Genomic DNA, 21,116 nt, shown 5'->3' with positions numbered 1-21,116 from the left:
CATAATGTACTTGACTAGCCTAATATAATATACACAATATACTGAACATACATAAAAATATCAGAATCATGTTTAAATACATAATTAGCGGAATAGCAAAATAACTAAATAGATTGGTAGGTAAATAAGCAGACTGATAAATAAACAAGCCGGGCGCAGTGGCGGGTGTCCTTCCAGGACTCGGGAGGCTGAGACGGGAGGCCGGCGGGGTGGAGGCCGGCCTCGGCCCCGGAGCGCAGAGCCCCTCGGCCACCCATCGAGACCTCGTTCCCAAAAGAACAGGAGAAAAGTGGGGCGGGGGCGCAGCTGGGAGGCGGGGCGCCCCAGCTTCGATCCCCAAGACCCCCGGCCCAAGCTAAAGCGGCGGCGGGGTCAGGGCCGCAGACGCGGGCGCCCACCTGCCTCTGCACGTCCAGCTGGTACTCCACGTCCAGGCGGCCCAGCCGGGTCTTGGTCCTCGGCTGCTCCCACGCCACCCGGCAGTGCGAGGCGTTGCACCCCACGCTCACGTCGTGCGGGGGGCTCATGCGCTCTGCGGGCACCGGGCACACCCGCGTCTCAGGAGGGGCGCCCCAACAGCTCGACCCTCACACCTCGACCCCAATATCTTGACCATAACCCTTTGACCCCAACATCTTGACCCCATGACCCCCACCACTTGGCCCCAACATTCTGACCCCAACAACTTGACCCCAACATCTTGACCCCAACATTCTGACCTCAATATCTTGACCCTCACACTTTGACCCCAACATCTTGACCCTCACACTTTGACCCCATTATCTTGACCACAACATTCTGACCCCAATACTTTGACCTCAATATCTTGACCCTAACACTTTGACCCCAACAACCTGACCCTAACACCTTGACCCCAATATCTTGACCCTAACACTTTGACCCCAACATCTTGACCCTCACACTTTGACCCCAACAGCTTGACCCTAACACTTTGACCCCAACATTCTGACCTCAATATCTTGACCCTAACACTTTGACCCCAAAAATCTGACCCTAACACCTTGACCCCAATATCTTGACCCTAACACTTTGACCCCAATAGCTTGACCCCCGACATTCTGACCCCAATATCTTGACCCCAACATTCTGACCCCAACATATTGACCATAACACTTTGACCCCAACATCTTGACCCCAACATCTTGACCCCAATATCTTGACCTCAATATTTTGACCCCAACAGCTGGACCCCAATATCTTGACCTCAATATTTTGACCCCAACAGCTGGACCCCAACATTCTGACCCCAACATCTTGACCCTAACATCTTGACCCTCACACTTTGACCCCAACATCTTGACCCCAACATTCTGACCCCAACATCTTGACCCCAACATTCTGACCCCAACATCTTGACCCTCACACTTTGACCCCAACATCTTGTCCAACATGTGTCCCAGCCCAGGGGGGTCAGGGAGTCTCAACCCTCGGGTGGCCTTGCTGTGGTGGAGCTCGCCTGTCATCCAGGACTTGGGAGGCCGAGACGGGAGGCTGGCAGGTCGGAGGCCGGCCTCAGCCACTGAGCCAAAAAACCCTCAGCCACCCAGTGGGACCCTGTTAACAAAAACCAATTCTTATTTTTATTATTATTTTTTTTTTTGGTGTTACTGGGGGTGGCACCCAGAGGCTTTCCCCAGACCTATTTTCCTGCTCTTTTTTCGGTGGTGTCCCCGCCGCGGGCGCAGCTCGGGGCCCTCTGTCGCTGTTACCGATGCGCTTGGTCGTCGTGAATACGTCCAGAAACTGGATCCGCGTCTCCCCGCTGGTCCCGTTCACCAGGAAGAAGATGTGGAAGTTCAGGTCTGAGAGGTCGCTCACGTGACAGCCCAGGTGGGTCCCCGCGTCGCGCACGTAGTGGGGACACTCGCGGTCCTTCTTCCTCCTGTCGGATTCCGCGCGCCCGTCATCCGGGCCTTCGGGAGGCCGAGACCGGAGGACCGCGGTTCGAGGCCGGCCTCGGCTACTTGGCGAGGCCCTCGGCAGCTCAGCGAGACCCGGTTTCAAAATAAAGAATAAAAAATTGGGGCCGATGCCCCTGGGCTCCAGCCCCAGACCCACAAAAAAAATAAATAAAAATAAAAATAAAATAATAAAATATATAAATATAAGATAGGGCTGGGGGTGCAGCTCGGAGGTAGAGTGCCCCCGGGTTGCGTCTCCAGTAGCACACACATAAAAAATAAAATAAAATAAAATAAAATAAAAGCGGTCCTTACTTTCTGTCTCCGATGTACAGATAATACTGGACGTCGCCGGGGGCCGCGGGGCCCCTGGCCCAGCTGCAGTTCATGAAATCGGCCTCGTAGATAAAACAGCTCAGGTTCTGGGCGGCCGAGCCCTCGACGCCTGCGGAGGAGGGAGAAATGGACGCGAGACGTGGAGGAGAAGGGACAGCGGGAAATCACAGGGGAAATGGCGGGAGAAATGCAGAAGGAACACTGGAAGGGAAATGTCGAGAAATAGCAGAAGAAGGAAAAACAGAAGAAAAAACAGAAGAAACAGTAGAAGAAAGATCGAAGAAAGAGAAGGAGAAATAATCAAAGAAGTAGTAAGAGAAAAGTAGGAGAAAAAATGGGAGACACAATAGAAGAAAATAGGAAGAGTAGAGGAAAAGTAGAAAAAGACACAGTAGAAGAAAAGTTGAAGAAATACTAGAAGAAAAACTAGAAGAAATAGCAGAAGAAAAAAGTAGAAGAAATAATAGAAGAAAAACTAGAAGAAATAGCAGAAGACAAAAGAGAAGAAATAGCAGAAGTAAGAGCACCGTGCTCCACCTGGGTTGCGGTGCTCCAGCGCCGCCCGCACCGTCCTCCCGGCGACCACCGCGCGCAGCTCGAGCTCCGCCCCCCGGTGCAGCGGCTCCGGCCTGAAGGCGCAGGCGCACTCGCCGGCCCGGGGCTGGGAAACGGAACCGGAAACGGAAATGACCAGCGGCCGGGGGAGGAAAATAAGATTCTTATTTTATTTCGTTATTTCTATTTTGTTATTTTTAATTTTAACTTTATTTTTATTTTATCTCATTTTTATTTTAAATTTTTATTTTATTTTTATTTTATTTTATTTTAAATTTTATTTTATTTTAAATTTTTATTTTATTTTTATTTTATTTTATTTTAAATTTTATTTTATTTTAAATTTTTATTTTATTTTTATTTTATTTTATTTTAAATTTTATTTTAAATTTTTATTTTATTTTTATTTTTATTTTAAATTTTATTTTATTTTAAATTTTTATTTTATTTTTATTTTATTTTATTTTTAATTTTATTTTATTTTAAATTTTTATTTTATTTTTATTTTTATTTTAAATTTTATTTTATTTTAAATTTTTATTTTATTTTTATTTTATTTTATTTTAAATTTTATTTTATTTTAAATTTTTTTTTACTTTTATTTTATTTTATTTTTAATTTTACTTTTATCTTATTTTATTTTAATTTTTATTTTATTTAATTTTTAATTTTAATTTTAATTTTACATTACTTATATTTATATATATTATATTATTTATATTTATGTTTACATATATTACATATATTTATATATATTATATATTATTCATTTATTTTTTGCAAGTCTGGGGATGGAACCCAGGGCCTTTCGACCTCCGAGCTGCACGCCCAGCCCTATTTTTTGTTCTTTATTTTGAAACCGGGTCTCGCTGAGTAGCCGAGGCCGGCCTCGAACCGCGGTCCTCCGGTCTCAGCCTCCCGAATGCCGGGATGACGAGCGCGCGCCCACCCCCGCGCCCGGCTCCAATTTTATTTCATTTTACTTTGGAAACGGGGTCCCGCTGAGGGGCTGAGGGTCTCTGGGCTCGGTAGCGGAGGCCGGCCTCCGCCCCGGGATCCTCCGGTCTCGGCCTCCCGAGTCCCAGGCTGAGGAGCGGGTCAACCAGGGCCCGCGCCGCCCTCACCTGGATGGTGCTGACTCCGAATTGCTCGGTGATCAACACACACGTCACGTTGGTGGCGTTTGCTGCGCAGCTCCAGGCCAGGGTCAGCGTCCGGGGGTCAAATGTCATGTTCAGGCCAGGAGCCGGGGTCAAGGTGGACGGGGTCAAGGTGGACGGGGTCAAGGTGGACGACACATCTGCAAAGAATAGGCCCTCCGATTAAAAAAAAAAAAAAAAAAAAAAAAACCTTAAAGCCGGGCGCGGTGGCGCGCACTTGTCATCCGGGCATTCGGGAGGCTGAGACCGGAGGACCGCGGTTCGAGCCCGGCCTCAGCTACTTAGCGAGACCCTCGGCAACTCAGTGACACCCTGCTTCAAAACAAAGAATAAAAAAATCGGGCTGGGGGTGCCGCTCGGACATAAAATGCCCCCGAGTTCCGCCCCCGGCAATTCTTTAAATTTTATGTTTTGAAGCGAGGTCTCACTGAGTGGCCGAGGGTCTCTTTGCTAAGTGGCCGCGGCTGGCCTCCGACCTGGAATCCTCCCGTCTCGGCCTCTCGAGCACCCTGGGATGACGGGCTTGCACGTCCCCTCCGAGCTGCACCCCCGGCGCTATGTTTTATGCTTTATTCTGAAACCGGGTCTCACTGAGTTGCCGAGGGCCTCGCTCAGCGGCTGAGGCCGGCCTCTAACCCGCGATCCTCCCGCCTGGGCCCTGGCGAAGGTTCCAGAACTCACCCTGCGCGGCCTGGCTCGGGGCGAGGAGCAGCGGGAGGACGAGGAGCGTCTGCAGGAGCCGCATGGCGCCGGCCGCGGGCGCCCTGCACCGACAGGCGGGTTCAAGTCCTCCGTCCCGGGGCCTCCCTGCAGCCGTCTTCACCAGTAAAAAATAAAATAAATCAACAATATCAACAACAAAGCTCCCAGGAGGGCGCCGGGCCGAGGGTCTCACTCTGAAATGGCCCCCGAAGCCCGCGGGTTGAAGCCTCGGTGCTATCCGGAGGCGGCTGCGCCTTTAAGAGGCGGAGCTCAGGGCGAGGAGGTGAGGTCATTGGCGCTCTTGGGAGGCGGCTGCCCCTTTAAGAGGCGGAGCTTAACGAGAGGGAGCGAAGCCTTTGGGGACTTTGGGAGGGCGGCTGCGCCTTTAAGGAGTGGGCGGGGCTTAGCAGGAAAAATGAGGTCATCGGATTTAGAGAGGTGGGGAGACCCTTAAGGGGCGGAGCTTAGAGCCAGAGTGACGTCATCGCAGGTCTTGGGAGGCGACTGAGCTTAGGAGGCGGGGCTCAGCAGGAGGAAGTGACATCACCACAGGCCTTGGGAGGCGGGGCTTAGTGGCGGAAGTGACGTCGTGAGAGCCTTGGGAGGTGGCCGGGCCTTGGGGGCGGAGCTTAGTAAAAGGAAGTGATGTCATGGGAGGCCTGGGAGACAGCAGGCGTTTAGGAGGCGGGGCTTGGTGGGCGGAAGTGACGTCAGGGAAAGCCTCGCAGGGTGACCAGACCCTAGGAGGCGGAGCTTAGAGCGAGAGTGTGACATGATTGGAGGTCTTGGGAGGTGACCGGGGCTTGGAGGCGGAGCTAAGCCGGAGGAAGTGACGTCACCGCCGGCCTTGGGAGGCGGGGCTTAGTGGGCGGAAGTGCCGTCGGCGAGAGCCTTAAGTGACTGGCCCTTAGGAGGCGGGGCTTAGCAGAGGAAATGATGTCAGGGAGGCCTTGGGAGACAGATGGTTTTACTTTATTTTAATTAATCCGCGTATTTTGTGGCCCGGGGCTTCCTGCCTCCAGGTCGCACCCCGGACCCAGTTTTAATTTCATTTGCAGGCGGGGTCTCGCCGAGCCGCCGAGGCCGGCCTCGAACCCGCGGCCCTCGCGCCGCCGCCTCCGTGCGCCCCCGCGCCGGGCTCGAAATTAATTTCTATCGTTTACACAATAAAATAGGTTCCTATTTTACCTATTTTTATTTATTTAAGTTTATTTCTGCGGCACCGGGGATGGAACCCAGGGCAGTCTGTCTCCGAGCCACACCCGTAGCCCTATTTATTTCTTCTTTATTTATTAATAATTAATTTATTAATTTATTTAGGTTCTGGGGATGGGACCCAGGGGCATCCTGCCCCCAAGCTCCACCCCCGGCCCTACTGTTTATTCCTTACTTTGAAATCGGTCTCCCCGAGTCGCCGAGGGTCTCGCTCAGTGGCGGAGGCCGGCCTCTAATCCGCTGTCCTCCAGCGTCTGCCTCCCGAATGCCCGGATGAGGACGCCCCGCTGCTGAGGTGTCTTTTCTGTTTCTGCTTTTTCTGGCGCTTTGGGGAAGTCGGCCTCGAGTTCCCGTTTTGAGTCTCTGACGTCATTCTTCCTCTGTCTTTATTACTCAGCACAGTGATGGAGGAAAACCCAAAACCGGGTCCTATTTACTCATCTCCTGGTCCGCGCACGCGACCTCTGAGTTATGCCTGCCGCTCGTGGTGTTTTATTTTATTTATTTTATTTATTTTATGTTTTTATTTTATTTTATTTTTTTATTTTACTTTTAATTAATTTTATTTATTTATTTATTTTACTTATTTCGTTTTAATTAATTTATTTTATTTAAATTTTTATTTTATTTATTTAATTAATTTTATTTTTATTATTAATTTTATTTTTATTAATTTTACTTGTTTCGTTTTAATTAATTTATTTTATTTAAATTTTTATTTTATTTATTTAATTAATTTTATTTTTATTATTAATTTTATTTTTATTAATTTTACTTGTTTCGTTAATTAATTTATTTTATTTAAATTTTTATTTTATTTATTTAATTAATTTTATTTTTATTATTAATTTTATTTTTATTAATTTTACTTGTTTCGTTTTAATTAATTAATTTGTTATATTTTCTATTTTATTTTATTTATTTAACTTATTTTATTTGATTAATTACTTTTATTCATCTTATTTTTAAGTTTCAGGTCCTGCTAGGTGGAGCGGGGTCTCGCCCGTCAGTCAGTTCGAGGGTCCCACTGAGGGGCTGAGGGTCTCTGGCCTCGAACCTGCGCTTCCCCCAGTCTCAGCCTCCCAGGCGCCCACCCGGCCAGCCCAGAATTTATTAAAATGTGAAAAATAAATGGAAGATGGAGCCGGGCGCGGCGGCCTCGCGTGTCATCCCCGCGCCTGGGAGGCAGAGGTTCGAGGCCGGCCGCGCCGGCTTAGGAGACCCTGCTTCCAAAAATAAAAAAGTATAAAATAGGTCTGGGAGTGTAGCCCGGAGGTAGAAGGGCTTCCAGGAACCCCAGGGCCACCAAAAAATAAAAACAAATAAATAAATAAATATATAAATAAATTTAAAAATAAGTAAATAAAGAATTTAAAAATAAATAAATAAAAGACGATAAAAGTTAAAAAGATTAAAAAATAAAAAATAAAGTTAAAAATAAAGAAATGAAACATCAAGAAGTTAGGTATAAAGAAATAAATAAAAATAAAGAAATTAAAACATTACTTTTAAAAAGAAATTAAAAATAAAACAAAATGAAATTAAAAATAATTAAAAATAATAATAATAATAATAATAATAATAAAAAACATATCGGTCATCAGGTCCACCCCAGGTCCTGGAATCCTGAGCAGTTTTATTTCAAGCAAAGATTTTAAAGCCTGGAGACAAGCCCTAACCCTAACCCCAGCACCTGGGAGGCCGAGAGGGGAGGCCAGCCTCGACCCGCCGCTCAGCACAGAGACCCTCGGCCCACCTGGCCGAACCTTGTTTCAGAAAAAAAAAAAAGAGAGAGAGAGAGAGGGAGATACCCTCAGCCCCCCAGCGAGACCTCATTTTCTTATTTTTAAATAAAAGAGACTCTCGGCCCCTCAGCGGGACCTGTTTTTGTACCGGAAACCATAACACCGGGCGCGGAGGCCGCACACCGGACCCGGGTTCGAGTCTCCCCGGCCTCCGAAGCCGATTCCCAGCATTCCCGCGGGGTCCCTGAGCTCTGACCCCGCCCCCACCCCAAATCTGGGTTCGCCCCCACTTACCCGGATGACCCCAACAACCTCGGACGAGCTCAGCCTCCCCCGCGCCTGCGGCCTTCAGACCCGGCCTCCACCGGCGAGGCCGACGCAGCCTCCGCCCGCGGCCTCCCCCGGCCGGACCCACGGGCACAGGGGCGGACGGAGGGGCGGACGGAGGGGCGGACGGAGGGACGGACGCGGCCTCGCCGGAGCTTCCTCGTTTTAAAGTTTTATTTCCCTCGGAGCCGGCGCCGCCCGCGCAGCTTCCTCCCGACGTGAAGCAAGAGGCCGGGGGCGGGGAGGGCGGGGCGGGCCGTGTGCAAAGCCGCCGAGGGGAGGCCGGGGAGGGGAGGCCGGGGAGGGGGCTTCGTAGACCACCCGTGGAGTAGTATACAGCAGAGAACAAGGGCGGGGCATTCCTAAGGAACCCGGATGTACCTGGATTTCTTGGCAAAGGCCCCCGAGGGGCGATCAGGACCGAGGGTCTAAGTAGGAGGCTGAGGGTCTCTAACGGAGGCCGAGGGTCTCTATTGAAGGCTGACGGTCTCACTGGGAGGCCGAGGGTCTCTGTGGGTGGCTGAGATGGGGGAATGGCAGGTTGCAGGCCGGCCTCCGCCGCCACAGGGACCCTCAGCCGCCTACTGAGACCCTATTTATATATTTTTAAAAAATTATATATATATAAAATGAAATAGGGCGGGGGTGTAGCCAACCTGTAGACTGAGTTTAAAATATAACAATATAAAATATAAAATATAAAAATATATATTATATATTATATATATTTTATATATTCATATATTTGTATGTTTATATATATTTATATATGTGTATATATTTATATATTCACATATATTTGTATATATTTATATTCATATTTTATATATTTATATTTTATATATTTATATTTTATATTTATATTTTATATTTATATTTTATTTTTATATTTTATTTTTATATTTTATTTTTATATTTTATTTTTATATTTTATTTTTATATTTTATATATACGTATATATTTTTGTATATATATATTTTTATATATGTATATATATAAATAGAAAGCAGAGGTTTTTTTCCCCCACCCCCGGAGCCGGGGGGATTCCTGCCCGACCCGACTCTCTGTTCCCCAAATCCGCGCCCGGACCCCGCGCTGAGCCATAAATCGGTTTATTTTCCACAGAGAAAATGTCACCAGACGCTGTTTACGAGGTCAGGGGTGAGCGTGACGCAGTCGCTGGGCAGAGACCCTCGGCCCCTCGGGGAGACCTGCTTCAACATAGAGAAAATAAAATGAAATGGGGCTGGGGGGGGGTTGTTGCTAGGAAGGCGACCACACAAAACTAAAATATAAAAAATATAAATATAAATAAAATATAAAAATATAAAATATAAAAAATTAAAAATAGATATAAAATAATAAATATAAAAATGAAAAATAAAGATGGATATAAAAATATAAAATATAAAAAATAAAGATATAAAAATAAAAAATAAATATAAGAATGAAATATAAAAACGAAATATAAAAAATAAATAAACAATAAGGGTATAAAAATAAAGAATAAATGTAAATTTTAAAATGAAATATAAATATAAAAAGAAAAAAAGAAAAAAGAAAAATAAATATAAAATAGGTGGCCGAGAGTCTCTTTACCAGGACACCGGGGATCCCACTTCATTCTCTCCCTCGGCTTCAATTTAATTAATTTATTATTTATTTACTTATTTATAATTTATTTATTTCGGGTACCAAAATAGCCTGATTTCGGGGCCGGACCGCGAACCCGCCAGGCGGGATTATTTTTATTTTTATTTTTAAATTTTAATGAATTAATTTTATTTTTTCTTGCGTCTCTGCCGCCATCTGCTGGCCGCGGCCGGTAACTGCACATCCCGAGGCGCAGAGAAGGTTTGAAATTTAAAAAAAACCTAATAATCCAGATGCCCGCGGTGGCCACGTTTATAATGCTAGCACCTGGGAGGCCGAGACCGGAGGCTCGCGGGTTCGAGGCCGGCCTCGGATACTTAGCGAGACCCTCGGCCACTCAGCGAGACCCAGTTTCAAAATAAAGAATAAAAAAAAAACAGGGCCGGGGTGCAGGTCGGAGGTCAAACGCCCCCCGGGTGCCACCCCTGTAAATTCAAAAATAAATAAATAAATCCTATTTTGTTTTTTTTTTTTAAATTAAACAAACCCTATTTTGTTTTTGTTTCCGGGCCTTTCCTGCGCCCGCAGTGTAGACGGATGCTTTTTTCTTGGCATTATTATTACTATTATTATTATTATTATTATTATTATATTATTATTATTATTTTCTGGGGTGAGGTTCTTTTTCCGGCCGCGAGGCGGCAGCAGCGCGCCGGCTCCCCCTCCCCTGTCAATCACGCGCCTTCCGCGACCTTTGACCGCGCCCCCTACTTCCGGGGCGGGGCCAGGCCCCTGAAATGTCCACTTGCAGTTGAATAAATGACGTCCAGCTTTGGTGCGATTAATTCAGGGGTCGAGGCTGAGCCCGAGGGAGGCCCCGAGGCCCCGGGGAGCTCAGAAAAAAAATATAGACTTGCAGATCTGGGGTGCAGCCCCCCAAAAAAGTGGCCTTGGGGACCCAGAAGCCCCTTCGGCATCCCGGCCTCCTGGGAAAAATAAAAAACCCAGAATGACCCCAGAAGCCTTATTTTTTATTTTTTATTGGTTTTATTTGGAAGCCAAGTCTCGCCGAGGGGCCGAGGGTCTCTGCTCAGCAGCCGTCGCCGGCCTCCAGCCCGCGGCCTCCCCTCGCGGCCTCCACGCCGGGATCCCGGGTCCGGGCGCGGGGTAGACGGGGCCGCGGTCGGTACACACTTTTTCTGTGTTTTTTATTCTTTTTCTTTCTTTTTTCTGCTTTTCTTTGTATCTTCTCATCTCCAGAGCCAATCGCCAGCGTCACCGCAGTGGAAACTCCCTTCGCCGCCGCTAATTCCGGGAAAAAAAGAAAAAAAAGAGACCGGGAGGGTCTCTAATGGAGGCCGAGGGTCTCTCTATTGGAGGCCGAGGGTCTCATCAAATTCCTGAGCGGGGCTTCCCTAAGTTGCTGAGTCAGACCCTTGGGAGGCCGAGGCGGGAGGCCGGCTGGTTGGAGGCCGGCCTCGACCTCGGCCATTGAACCAAGAGACCCTCAGCCACTCAGCGAGACCCTGCCTCTAAATTACTAAAAGAAATAAAAAAGAGAAAAAGAAAGGAAGTTTAAAAAGAAGAAAAGGAAGAGGGGCGGAGGATCTGATAGGAGACTCGGCTGAGCTCAGGGCGGCGACGCAACAGAGATAAAGCGATTTCTCAGAAGTGAAGTCGGCTCCGCCCCCGGTTGTGCAAATTAACTTTTTATTTTATTTGCCTCAGTGTCTGAGGCCGGCCTCGAGCCCGCGAGCCTCCCGTGTCAGCCTCCCGGACGCCCGGATGACCACGCCCGGCTGGAGAGTTATTTTATTTTTAAAATCCAGGCTCCGGGTCTCACGGAGTGGCCGAGGGTCTCTGCCCGGTGGTGGAGGCCGGCCTCCGCCCCGCCGGCCTCCAGCCTCGGCCTCCAGAGCCCCGGGAGTGACGTTGGCGGCTAAATCTGGTCGGAGGGAGACAGAGGCGAGGATTATGGGAAAATAAATGGCGCCCGCCGAGCCCAAGACCCGCCTCGGCCTGAAATTGCCTGACTCAGCGGCTCCGTCAAAAAATCACATTTGTGTTAACTGACCCCCGACCTTTCTGATAACTCATCCCTGACCTTTGTGTTAACTGACCCCCACCTCTGTGTTAAGTGACCCCCGACCTCTGTGTTAACTGACCCCTGACCTTTGTGTTAAATGACCCCCGACCTCTGTGTTAACTGACCCCCGACCTCTGTGTTAACTGACCCCCGACTTTTATGTTAACCGACCCGACCCCTGACCTTTGTGTTAACTGACCCCCGACCTCTGTGTTAAGTGACCCCCGACCTCTGTGTTAAATGACCCCTGACCTCTGTGTTAACTGACCCCTGACCTTAGTGTTAACTGACCCCCGACTTTTATGTTAACCGACCCGACCCCTGACCTTTGTGTTAAATGACCCCCGACCTCTGTGTTAACTGACCCCCGACCTCTGTGTTAACTGACCCCCGACCTCTGTGTTAACTGATCTATGACCATTAAGCAGGTTTTGTTGACTGACCCAGGCCCAGATCATATTTGTGTTAACCGACCCTCCTCAGTCAACACACGGAACGTTTTCCAAACATATCTAAAAAGTGGATACTAATCCCGGCTCCCTTCTCTCTCGATTTTTCTCTCTTTTCTAATTAAAAAAAAATTGTTTTTCTCTTTTCTGATTAAAAAAATGGGGTTTTCTCTTTTCTAATTTAATTTTTTTTCTTTTTTCTAATTAAATGTTTTTCTCATTTTTTAATTAAAAAATTTTTTTCTCTTCTCTAAATTAAAAAAATGTTTTTCTCTTTTCTAAATAAAAAAATAGTTTTTCTCTTTTCTAATTAAAAAAAAAGTGGTTTTTTTTTTTTTTTTTTTTTTTTTTCTGTTCCCTTGCCGAGTATCAGGGTTTCTGATCTCCGGGCTGCGCTTCCTGCCCCGTCAGCTCCCCAGTTTCTTTTCCCCTCCGAGGCCGCGGCCTCCCGGCCACGCGGGCCTCGTCCGTCCGTCCGTCCGAGCCATGAGGACCGGCGGCCTCCGCGCCCGGCCCGCGGCCTCCGCCCGCGGCCTCCGCCTCCTCCTCCTCCTGCTGCTCCGGGACCCGGCGGCCTCCAGGGCCGAGGACGAGGGTAAGACGGGACAGACGGATGGACGTGACCCACTGACCTCCCTCTCCTCCCTTATTTTTTCTCTTTTTCTTTCTTTCTTTAAAAACAAGGTCCCACTGAGTGGCCGAGGGTCTCTTGGCCCAGCGTTCGAGGCCGGCCTCCGGCCTTCCAGCCTCCGGTCTCCTGGTGGGCGCCCACACGTCCTTTTTTCTCCTTTAAAATTTTATTTTTAAATTAATTTTTAAATTTGGAAACAAACAGGGTCTCGCTGAGTGGCCGAGGGTCTCTCTGCTAAGTGGACGAGGCCGGCCTCCAGCCTGCCAGCCTCCGGTCTCAGCCTCCCAAGTCCTGGAATGACATTTTCTTCTTCTTTTCTGTTCTATTTTTCTTTCTAGTAACTTCTTAGAAAACCCTCTTTCGGCGCCTCCGTCTGTGGGACAGAAACGCGTCGTCTGTGGTTTGATTTTGTATTTTCTTTTCCTTCTATTTTTCCTTTTCTACTTTTTTTCCTCTGGAGGCAGGCATGGGGCTTTTAAAATTTATATTTATGTTTTTCTAAATTATATTTTCGGTGCCTCGGGGGCTCCTCCCATAGCCCTAATTTAATTCTTTAAAATTTGGAAACAAGGTCTCCCTGAGTGGCTGAGGGTCTCTGTGCCTGTCATTTCAACGGGGAATTTATTATTTTTAAGCCTCTCGTTTTAAATTTGTTTTAAATCTCACTCGGTTTTAAATGTCAGTTTCCTTTTTTTTTTTTTTTTTTTTTTTTTTTTTTTTTTTTTTTTTTACCGTGGGAGGAGGCCGGGGGCGAAATGCAGAAGTTGGAGGATTTTTAATTCTGCTTTTAGGCAGCGGGGGCCCGATGACGACGGAAGCACTGATTTTTCCATATTTTATTTTTATGTTTTGCCCAATTTAATTTAATTCATTTGTATCTTATTTTATTTTTATTTATTTTATTTATTTTTGTATATATTTTTATTTTATTTATTTTATTGTATATATTTTTATTTTATTTTATTTTTTATTTTATTTATTTATTTTTAAATTTTATCTTATCTTATATTTTCATTTTATTTTATTTCATTGACTTTTCTTTGGAAGCAGGGTCTCCCTGGGGTGCCGAGGGTCTGTGTCCTGGCCGGGGCGGAGCGGCCTCCCTCCCCGGCCTCCCGCCTCGGCCTCCACTTCCCGGGCCCCTGACTCACCAGGACCCGGGAAAAGGCCGGGCACAAAAAACCCCAAAATCACCCAAAACCACAAAAAAACCCCAAACCACCCAAAACCACGCTTCCCGCTCTTGCTCCGTCGGAGGCCGAGACCCTCGGCCGCCCGGCGAGACCGCGTCCGCCCGTGGGACTCAGCAAACAGCACTCAGCCACTCAGACAGCCCTTTCTTCTTCTAGTGGGACTTAGCAAAGGGACCCTCAGCACTCAGGGAGACCCCGTTTCCCTGTAGGACCGAGCAAAGAGCACCCAGCCACTCAGCGAGACCCCATTTCCCAGTACTACTTAGCAAAGAGCACTCAGCTACTCAGCAAGACCGTTTTTCCCAGTAGGACTTAGCAAAGAGCACTCAGCCACTCAGTGAGACTTTTTATTCCTAGTAGTACTTAGCAAAGAGCACTCAACCACTCAGAGAGACTTTATTCCTAGTAGTACTTAGCAAAGAGCACTCAGCCACTCAGGTGGACTTAGCAAAGAGCACTCAGAAACCCAGAGAGACCTTTCTTTTCCTAGTAAGACTGAGCAAAGAGCACTCAGCCGCTCAACGAGACTTTTTATTCCTAGTAGTACTTAGCAAAGAGCACTCAGTCACTCCGGAGGACTTAGCAAAGAGCACTCAGCCACTCAGCGAGACTATTTTTTTTAGTAGGACTTAGCAAGGAGCACTCAGCCACTCCGGAGGACTTAGCAAAGAGCACTCAGCCACTCAGCGAGACTTTTTACTCCTGGTAGTACTTAGCAAAGAGCACTCTGCCCCTCCGTGGGACTTAGCAAAGAGCACTCAGCCACTCAGTGCGACTATTTTTTCCTAGTAGGCTTTAGCAAGGAGCACTCAGCCACTCCGGAGGACTTAGCAAAGAGCACTCAGCCACTCAGCGAGACTGTTTTTTCCTAGTAGAACTTAGCAAAGAGCACTCTGCCCCTCCGGAGGACTTAGCAGGGAGCACTCAGCCCCTCCGCGGGACCCTCTCCCCCCAGGCCCCGCGCTGCGCCTGAGCCTCGTCTGCTTCGACCTGGAGACCGTGCGCGTGTCCTGGAGCCGCGACGCCGACGCCGCGGGGACCAACCTGAGCCTGCGCTACCGGCGAGTGTGCGCGACCCCTCACCTGCGGCCTTTGACCCCGAGCCGCCCCCGGGCCCTTTCCATTTTATTTTATTTTTATTTCGAAACCAGGTCTCACTGGGTGGCCGAGGGTCTCTTGATCCGGCCTCCACCCCGCCAGCCTCCCGCCTCGGCCTCCCAAAGACATTTTTTAAAATATTTCTGTGATACTGACATTTGACCTTTGCCCCCCAGCCCCCTTTTATTTTTATTTTTATTTTTTAATGTGGAAACAAGGCACTGACGCGTTTTTCTCCCTTTCTTTTCACGGCAGCTTCAACCGCGACGCCGAGGACCGAACCTGCGACCGGTACCTTTTGGACGGAGGCCTGACGAGCGGCTGCGACCTGGAGGTCAAGGGTCGCGTCCTCCATTTCTCCGTCCAGAACGGGAGCCGGACGCTGCTGGCCCGGAGCCTGCTGGTCAGCGAGTACCGTGAGCGCCGCCCTGCTGGGATTGTATTTTATTTTATTTTATTTTATATTATTTTATTTTATTATTTTATTTTATATTATTATTTATTTTATTATTTATTTTATTTTATTATTTATTGTATTGTATTGTATTTTTTATTATTTATTGTATTGTATTGTATTTATTTTATTTTTTATTTATTTATTTTATCTTATTTTTTGGTCTCTCGGCTGATTTTTTTTTTTAATTTTTATTTTATATTTATTTATTTTTTGGAAGTCAGGTTGTTGGTTGCCGAGGGTCTCTGCTGCCCTCTGCCCTCTGCCCTCTGCTGCCCTCTGCCGCCCTCTGCCCTCTGCTGACCTCTGCCCTCTGCTGCCCTCTGCCCTCTGCTGACCTCTGCCCTCTGCTGACCCCGCAGTGAAGCCCCGGGCGCCCAGGGACCTGGCCTTCTCGTGGACGGCGGACGGCGGCGGCGTCACCGTGCTCTGCCCCGACCTGCCCTACGGCGGCCTCGTCTACCAGGTGCAGCACCGCGACGACTGGGACGCGCAGTGGCAGGTGAGCCCGGGTCGACCTCTGACCTCCGACCTCCGACCTCCGACCTCCGCCCCGGCACCGTTTAATTTTATTATTTTATATTTTATTTTCTATATTCTATTTCACTGTCTATTTCCTATTTTATTTTATTATTCTACGTTTTATTTTTTATTTTTATTTTCTATCTCGTTTTATATTTTTATCTCACTTTCTATTTCCTATTTTATTATTTTTATATTTTATTCCCTATATTCTATTTCATTTTCTATTTTATTTTTTATTTCACTTTCTATTTCCTCTTTTATTGTTTTATACTTTATTTTTATTTTCTATTTTGTTTTTGTTTTCTATCTCATTTTATATTTTTCTTTCCCTTTCTAAAAGTTCCCATTTTATTATTTTATATTTCATTTGGAAACAGGGCCTCACTGAGTAGCGGAGGCCGGCCTCGAACCCGGATCCCCGCGACTCAGCCTCCCAAATGCCGGGATGACGAGCGCGCGCCACCACGCCCGGCTCTATATTCTATTTTTTTAATTTCACTTTTCATTTTATTTTAAAATTTGAAGACGGCGGCCGGGCGTGGAGGCGCCCGCTCGTCATCCCGGCGCCGGGGAGGCCGAGACCGGAGGATGGCGCGGGTTCGAGGCCGGCCTCCGCTCCTCAGTGGGGCCCTGTTTTCCAAATAAAATATAAAATAGGTCTCGGGGTGTGGCCCGGGGGGTAGAAAAGCCCCTGGGTTCCCCCCCCCCTAATACCACTCACGAAAAAATAAAAATAAAAAATAAATTTAAAAAAAATTAAATTTAAATGGCGCGCGGGTCCCCGCGGGCGGCCGAGGGTCTCTGCGGCCCGCGCATGCGCGTTGCTGACTCCCCCCCCCCCCCCCCGCGCAGACGCACGAATCCGGATCCTGCAACGCGACCCTGCGCGGTCTAGACCCGCGGCGCTGCCACCAGCTCCGCGCGCGGGTGAAGCCCAAGGACGCGCACTATGGCGCCCGCGCCGCGCCCAGCGAGTGGACGCCGGTCACAAGATGGCGGCGCGCGAGGCCCGCGGGTGGGAGGCCGGGAGGGTGGAGGCTGGGAGGGAGGCCGGGGGATGGAGGCTCAGGAGGGAGGCCGGGAGGGTGGAGGCCCAGCAGGGAGGCCGGGAGGAGGGAGGCCGGCCTCGCCGCCAGACAGAGACCTTCAGCCCCTCAGTGAGACCTGGACGTGGAGGCGGACGGGCGCCTCGGGCTTCAGTATAAAAATAAATAAATAGGAAATAGGTACAAATAAAAAAGCTAAGTGGAAATTGGATAAATGAAATTAAATAGAAATTAACTGAATAAATGAGATACATAGAAGACAAATAGAAGCAAAATAGATAAAATGGATAGAAAGTAAAAAGAAATTAGATAAGTGGAGAATATAAATGAAATGGAATTCATAGAAAATAGAAACCAAGTAAATAAAATAAGTGGATAAATAAAATAAACATAAATAAAATTAATAGAAAATACAAATAGGATGAAATTCACAGAAAATAGAAACCGAGTAAATAAATAAACAGAAAATAAGCGAATAAGTAAAAAAAATAAATAGAAAATAATTAGCAATAAAATAAGTAAAATTAAATAAACAGAAAAGAGGAATAAAATCAGCAGAAAACAAATAGAAAATAAAAACGGAAGCGGGTGTATCTGGTGGGATAACGCACAAGCTTTTTAATTTCTTTAAATTTTCCTAAAATCTTTGAACCCCACCCCTGCAGCGTCCTGCCCGGCGGCCCCGCGCGGCCTCCCCGGCCCCGGCCTCGTCTGCGCCCCGCTGGCCGCGCTGCTCCTGCTCCTGTCCGCCTGGAAGCTGCAGAGGTAAAGCGGCCTCCCCGGCCTCTCCTCTCCCGGCCTCCCCTCCCGGCCTCCAAAATGGCGTCGGCGGGAGGCGCAAGGGGCGGGGAGAAAGCTGGCCGCCTTAGCCCGGCCCTATTTAATAATTTCATTTAAAAAAAAAAAAAAAGGGGTCTCCGTGGGCGGCCGAGGGTCTCCGCCCCGCGGTGGAGGCCGGTCTCCACTTCGCCGGCCTCCACCCCCGGCCTCCGCCGCCATCTTTTTTTCTCCGCCCCGCAGGGTCAGGCGCTGCCTGGTGCCCAGCGTGCCCGACCCGCGCGCCGCCTTCCCCGGGCTCTTCGAGCGCCACCGGGGCAACTTCCAGGTACGGCCTCCGTGCTCCCGGCCTCCCTCCCCGGCCTCCGTGCTCCCGGCCTCCCTCCCCGGCCTCCGTGCTCCCGGCCTCCCTCCCCGGCCTCCATCCTCCCGGCCTCCCTCCCCGGCCTCCGTGCTCCCGGCCTCCCTCCCCGGCCTCCCTCCTCCCGGCCTCCCTCCCCGGCCTCCGTCCTCCCGGCCTCCGTCGTCCCCGCAGGCCTGGATCGCCGACACCCAGGACGTGTCGCCCCCGCGGAGGCCGGAGGCGGCGGAGGCCGAGAGCAGCGTGGAGCTGGCCTGGGCCCCGGGGCCCGAGGGCGACGCGGTGACCCCGGGGGGCGCGACCCCCGCGCTCGGCGCCGCCCACTACATGGCCGCCCAGGCCCCCGAGGACTCGTCCGTCTCTGGGGTCCCTAGAAACCCGCTTTTGCCCGTGTCTGGGGTCCCTAGAAACCCGCTTTTCAACCAAGGCCCTCGTCCTTCCCTCGCGTCGTAGACGGGCGGAGGGGGGCCTAGAAACCACACTTTGGAGCGCGCTGGGCTTTTAGTAATTAAGGAAGAGGGGTATCCCGGGGTGCCTTGAAACTGACAGCAGCATGCCCCGGGGTGCCTTGAAACTGACATCCAGTGTCTCTTCTCCCTCCGCCTCCCATGAGTCCTGGATTTCCCACACAATTTCCACCCACGAATGGCTCCTCGGGGCTTTGGTGACGTCAACACCCCCCCCCCCAGACCGGGCTTCGAAATATAATCAATAATAACTAAAGACAGCCGGGCGCGGGGGCGCGCTCGTCATCCGGGCACTCGGGAGGCCGAGACCTGGAGGACCGCGGTTCGAGGCCGGCCTCGGCCACTCGGCGAGACCCTCGGCAACTCAGTGAGACCTGGTTTCAAAATAAAGAATAAAAAATAGGCCCCGGGGGTGGAGCTCGGAGGTCGAAGGCCCAGGAAAAGAGTATAAATGTCCCATTCCCGCCAAAAAAACAACAACAAAGTAATCAATAAATATAGACACGAATCAGTTGGTTGAGTGCTTGCTCCTAGGTACTATGTGGACCTAGTCTCCTGGTACTTAACACCCAGCACCGTCTGCACGCGGCTTAAACGCGAGGATCCGCGCCCAGAGGACCCTGCGCCCTTCTCCTTTTACAAATAACTAATAATAATTAATAATTAATAATAATAATATTAATAATAATAATAATAATCCGCCGCGCTCCCCATCATCTTCCCAGGTGCCCGATATATTATGAATTCCCACACCGCGTGCCCGTCAGGGTCGGAATTACACTTTTTGTGTGCCCGTTAATTTTCTCTTTTATTTTCTTTTTTCTTTTTTCTGGTCCTGGGGGTGGAGCCCGGGGGCTTTTCTACCTCCGGGCGACACTCCCAGACCTATTTTATATTTTATTTATTTTATATTATATATTATTAATTATTATTAGTAGTAGTAGTATTAGTATTTTGGTAGTACTGGGGTTCCTGGAAACCCTTTTCCCTCCAGGCTATACTTCCAGACCTATTTTATATTTTATTTTATTTATTTTTATTTTATATTATTATTATTATTTTATTTATTATTATTATTATTATTATTATTATTATTATTATTATTATTATTTTGGTGGTAGTGGGGTTCCCAGAAGCCCTTCTACCTCCGGGCTGCACTCCCAGATCTGTTTTATATTTTATTTTATTATATATTATATATTATATATTATTATTATTATTATTATTATTATTATTGGTGGTGGTACTGGGGTTTCTGGAAGCCCTTCTTCCTCCGGGCTGCACTCCCAGACCTATTTTATATTTTATTTGTTTTATTATTATTATTATTATTATTATTATTATTATTTATTATTATTATTATTATTATTGGTCCTGGGGCTCCCGGAAGCCCTTCTTCCTCCGGGCTGCACTCCCAGACCTATTTTATATTTTATTTGTTTTATTATTATTATTATTATTATTATTATTATTATTATTATTATTATTAGTCCTGGGGCTCCCAGAAGCCCTTCTTCCTCCGGGCTGCACTCCCAGACCTGTTTTATATCTTATTTGGAAACCGGGTCTCACTCAGTAGCCGAGGGTCTCGCTCAGTAGCGGAGGCCGGCCTCCAACCTGCGGTCCTCCCGTCTCAGCCTCCCGAGCGCGGGGATGACGATCGCGCGCCACCACGCCCGGATATAAATATATTTATATTTATTCATTTTATTTTCTGTCAAATCAGAGTTAGATTTGACACGCGCTTCCCGTCTTCTTCCGATTTCCTTTTCCTTTTCCATTTCCCCGCGTTTTTCCTGGTTTCTGGGCGGCCTCCGCCTCGGCGCGAGAAATATACTGTTTTTATTTAAGATTCCTGCGCGGGCTCGGGCGTGCGCATTAAATATTAAAAACCCCGGAAGCCAAAGGGCCGGAAATGTGTTTTATTTTATTTTATTTTTCTGCTGAATCTCCCGCGTCCAATAAAATATATGTCTGGCGCTTTTCCCAGACGGTCTCTTCGGGCCTTAATAATATTATTACTAATAATATGAACCGAACTAATAAGGTAAATAACGCAGAATTTAAAAAAAGTTGAGAAATAATTACTTCACGATTGTAAATTAATTATTAATAAATTAATAACTAATGACTATATTTATGTATCTAATTATGTATCGGTTAGATTTACCTAGCTAGTAATTTAAATATTAAATCTATTAAATCGCATATCTCTTAGCCGGGAGTGGAGGCGCGCGCTCCTCATCCGGGCATCTTGGAGGCTATTAATTTAAATATTAAATTAAGTCTATTAATTACATATCTATTAGCCGGGCGCGGTGGGCGCGCTCGTCATCCGGGCATTCTGGAGGCCGAGACCTGGAGGACCGCGGTTCGAGGCCGGCCTCGGCTACTTAGCGAGACCCGGTTTCAAAATTAAAAATTAAAAAAAAATTAAAAATAGAATAAATTAAAAATTAAAAAAAATTAAAAAT

General features: G+C 47.8%; 1 protein-coding gene across 1 annotated transcript; it reads left to right on the top strand.

Moving 5' to 3' along the window:
* Positions 1-12,576: 12,576 nt before the first annotated feature.
* On the top strand, positions 12,577-18,628 carry CRLF2 (cytokine receptor like factor 2; the record flags this gene model as incomplete). Its single annotated transcript, XM_080719531.1, has 8 exons — positions 12,577-12,685; positions 14,870-14,981; positions 15,268-15,428; positions 15,829-15,968; positions 16,844-17,006; positions 17,703-17,802; positions 18,058-18,142; positions 18,350-18,628. The coding sequence occupies 8 exons, from the start codon at positions 12,577-12,579 to the stop codon at positions 18,626-18,628; spliced, it is 1,149 nt and encodes a 382-aa protein (XP_080575657.1).
* Positions 18,629-21,116: the final 2,488 nt, after the last annotated feature.

Source organism: Muscardinus avellanarius, assembly GCF_963383645.1.
Source record: "Muscardinus avellanarius genome assembly, chromosome: X".
Lineage (NCBI taxonomy): Eukaryota > Metazoa > Chordata > Mammalia > Rodentia > Gliridae > Muscardinus > Muscardinus avellanarius.
Note: the sequence above shows the minus strand (reverse complement) of the source record. Positions and strands in the feature narration are given on the sequence as shown.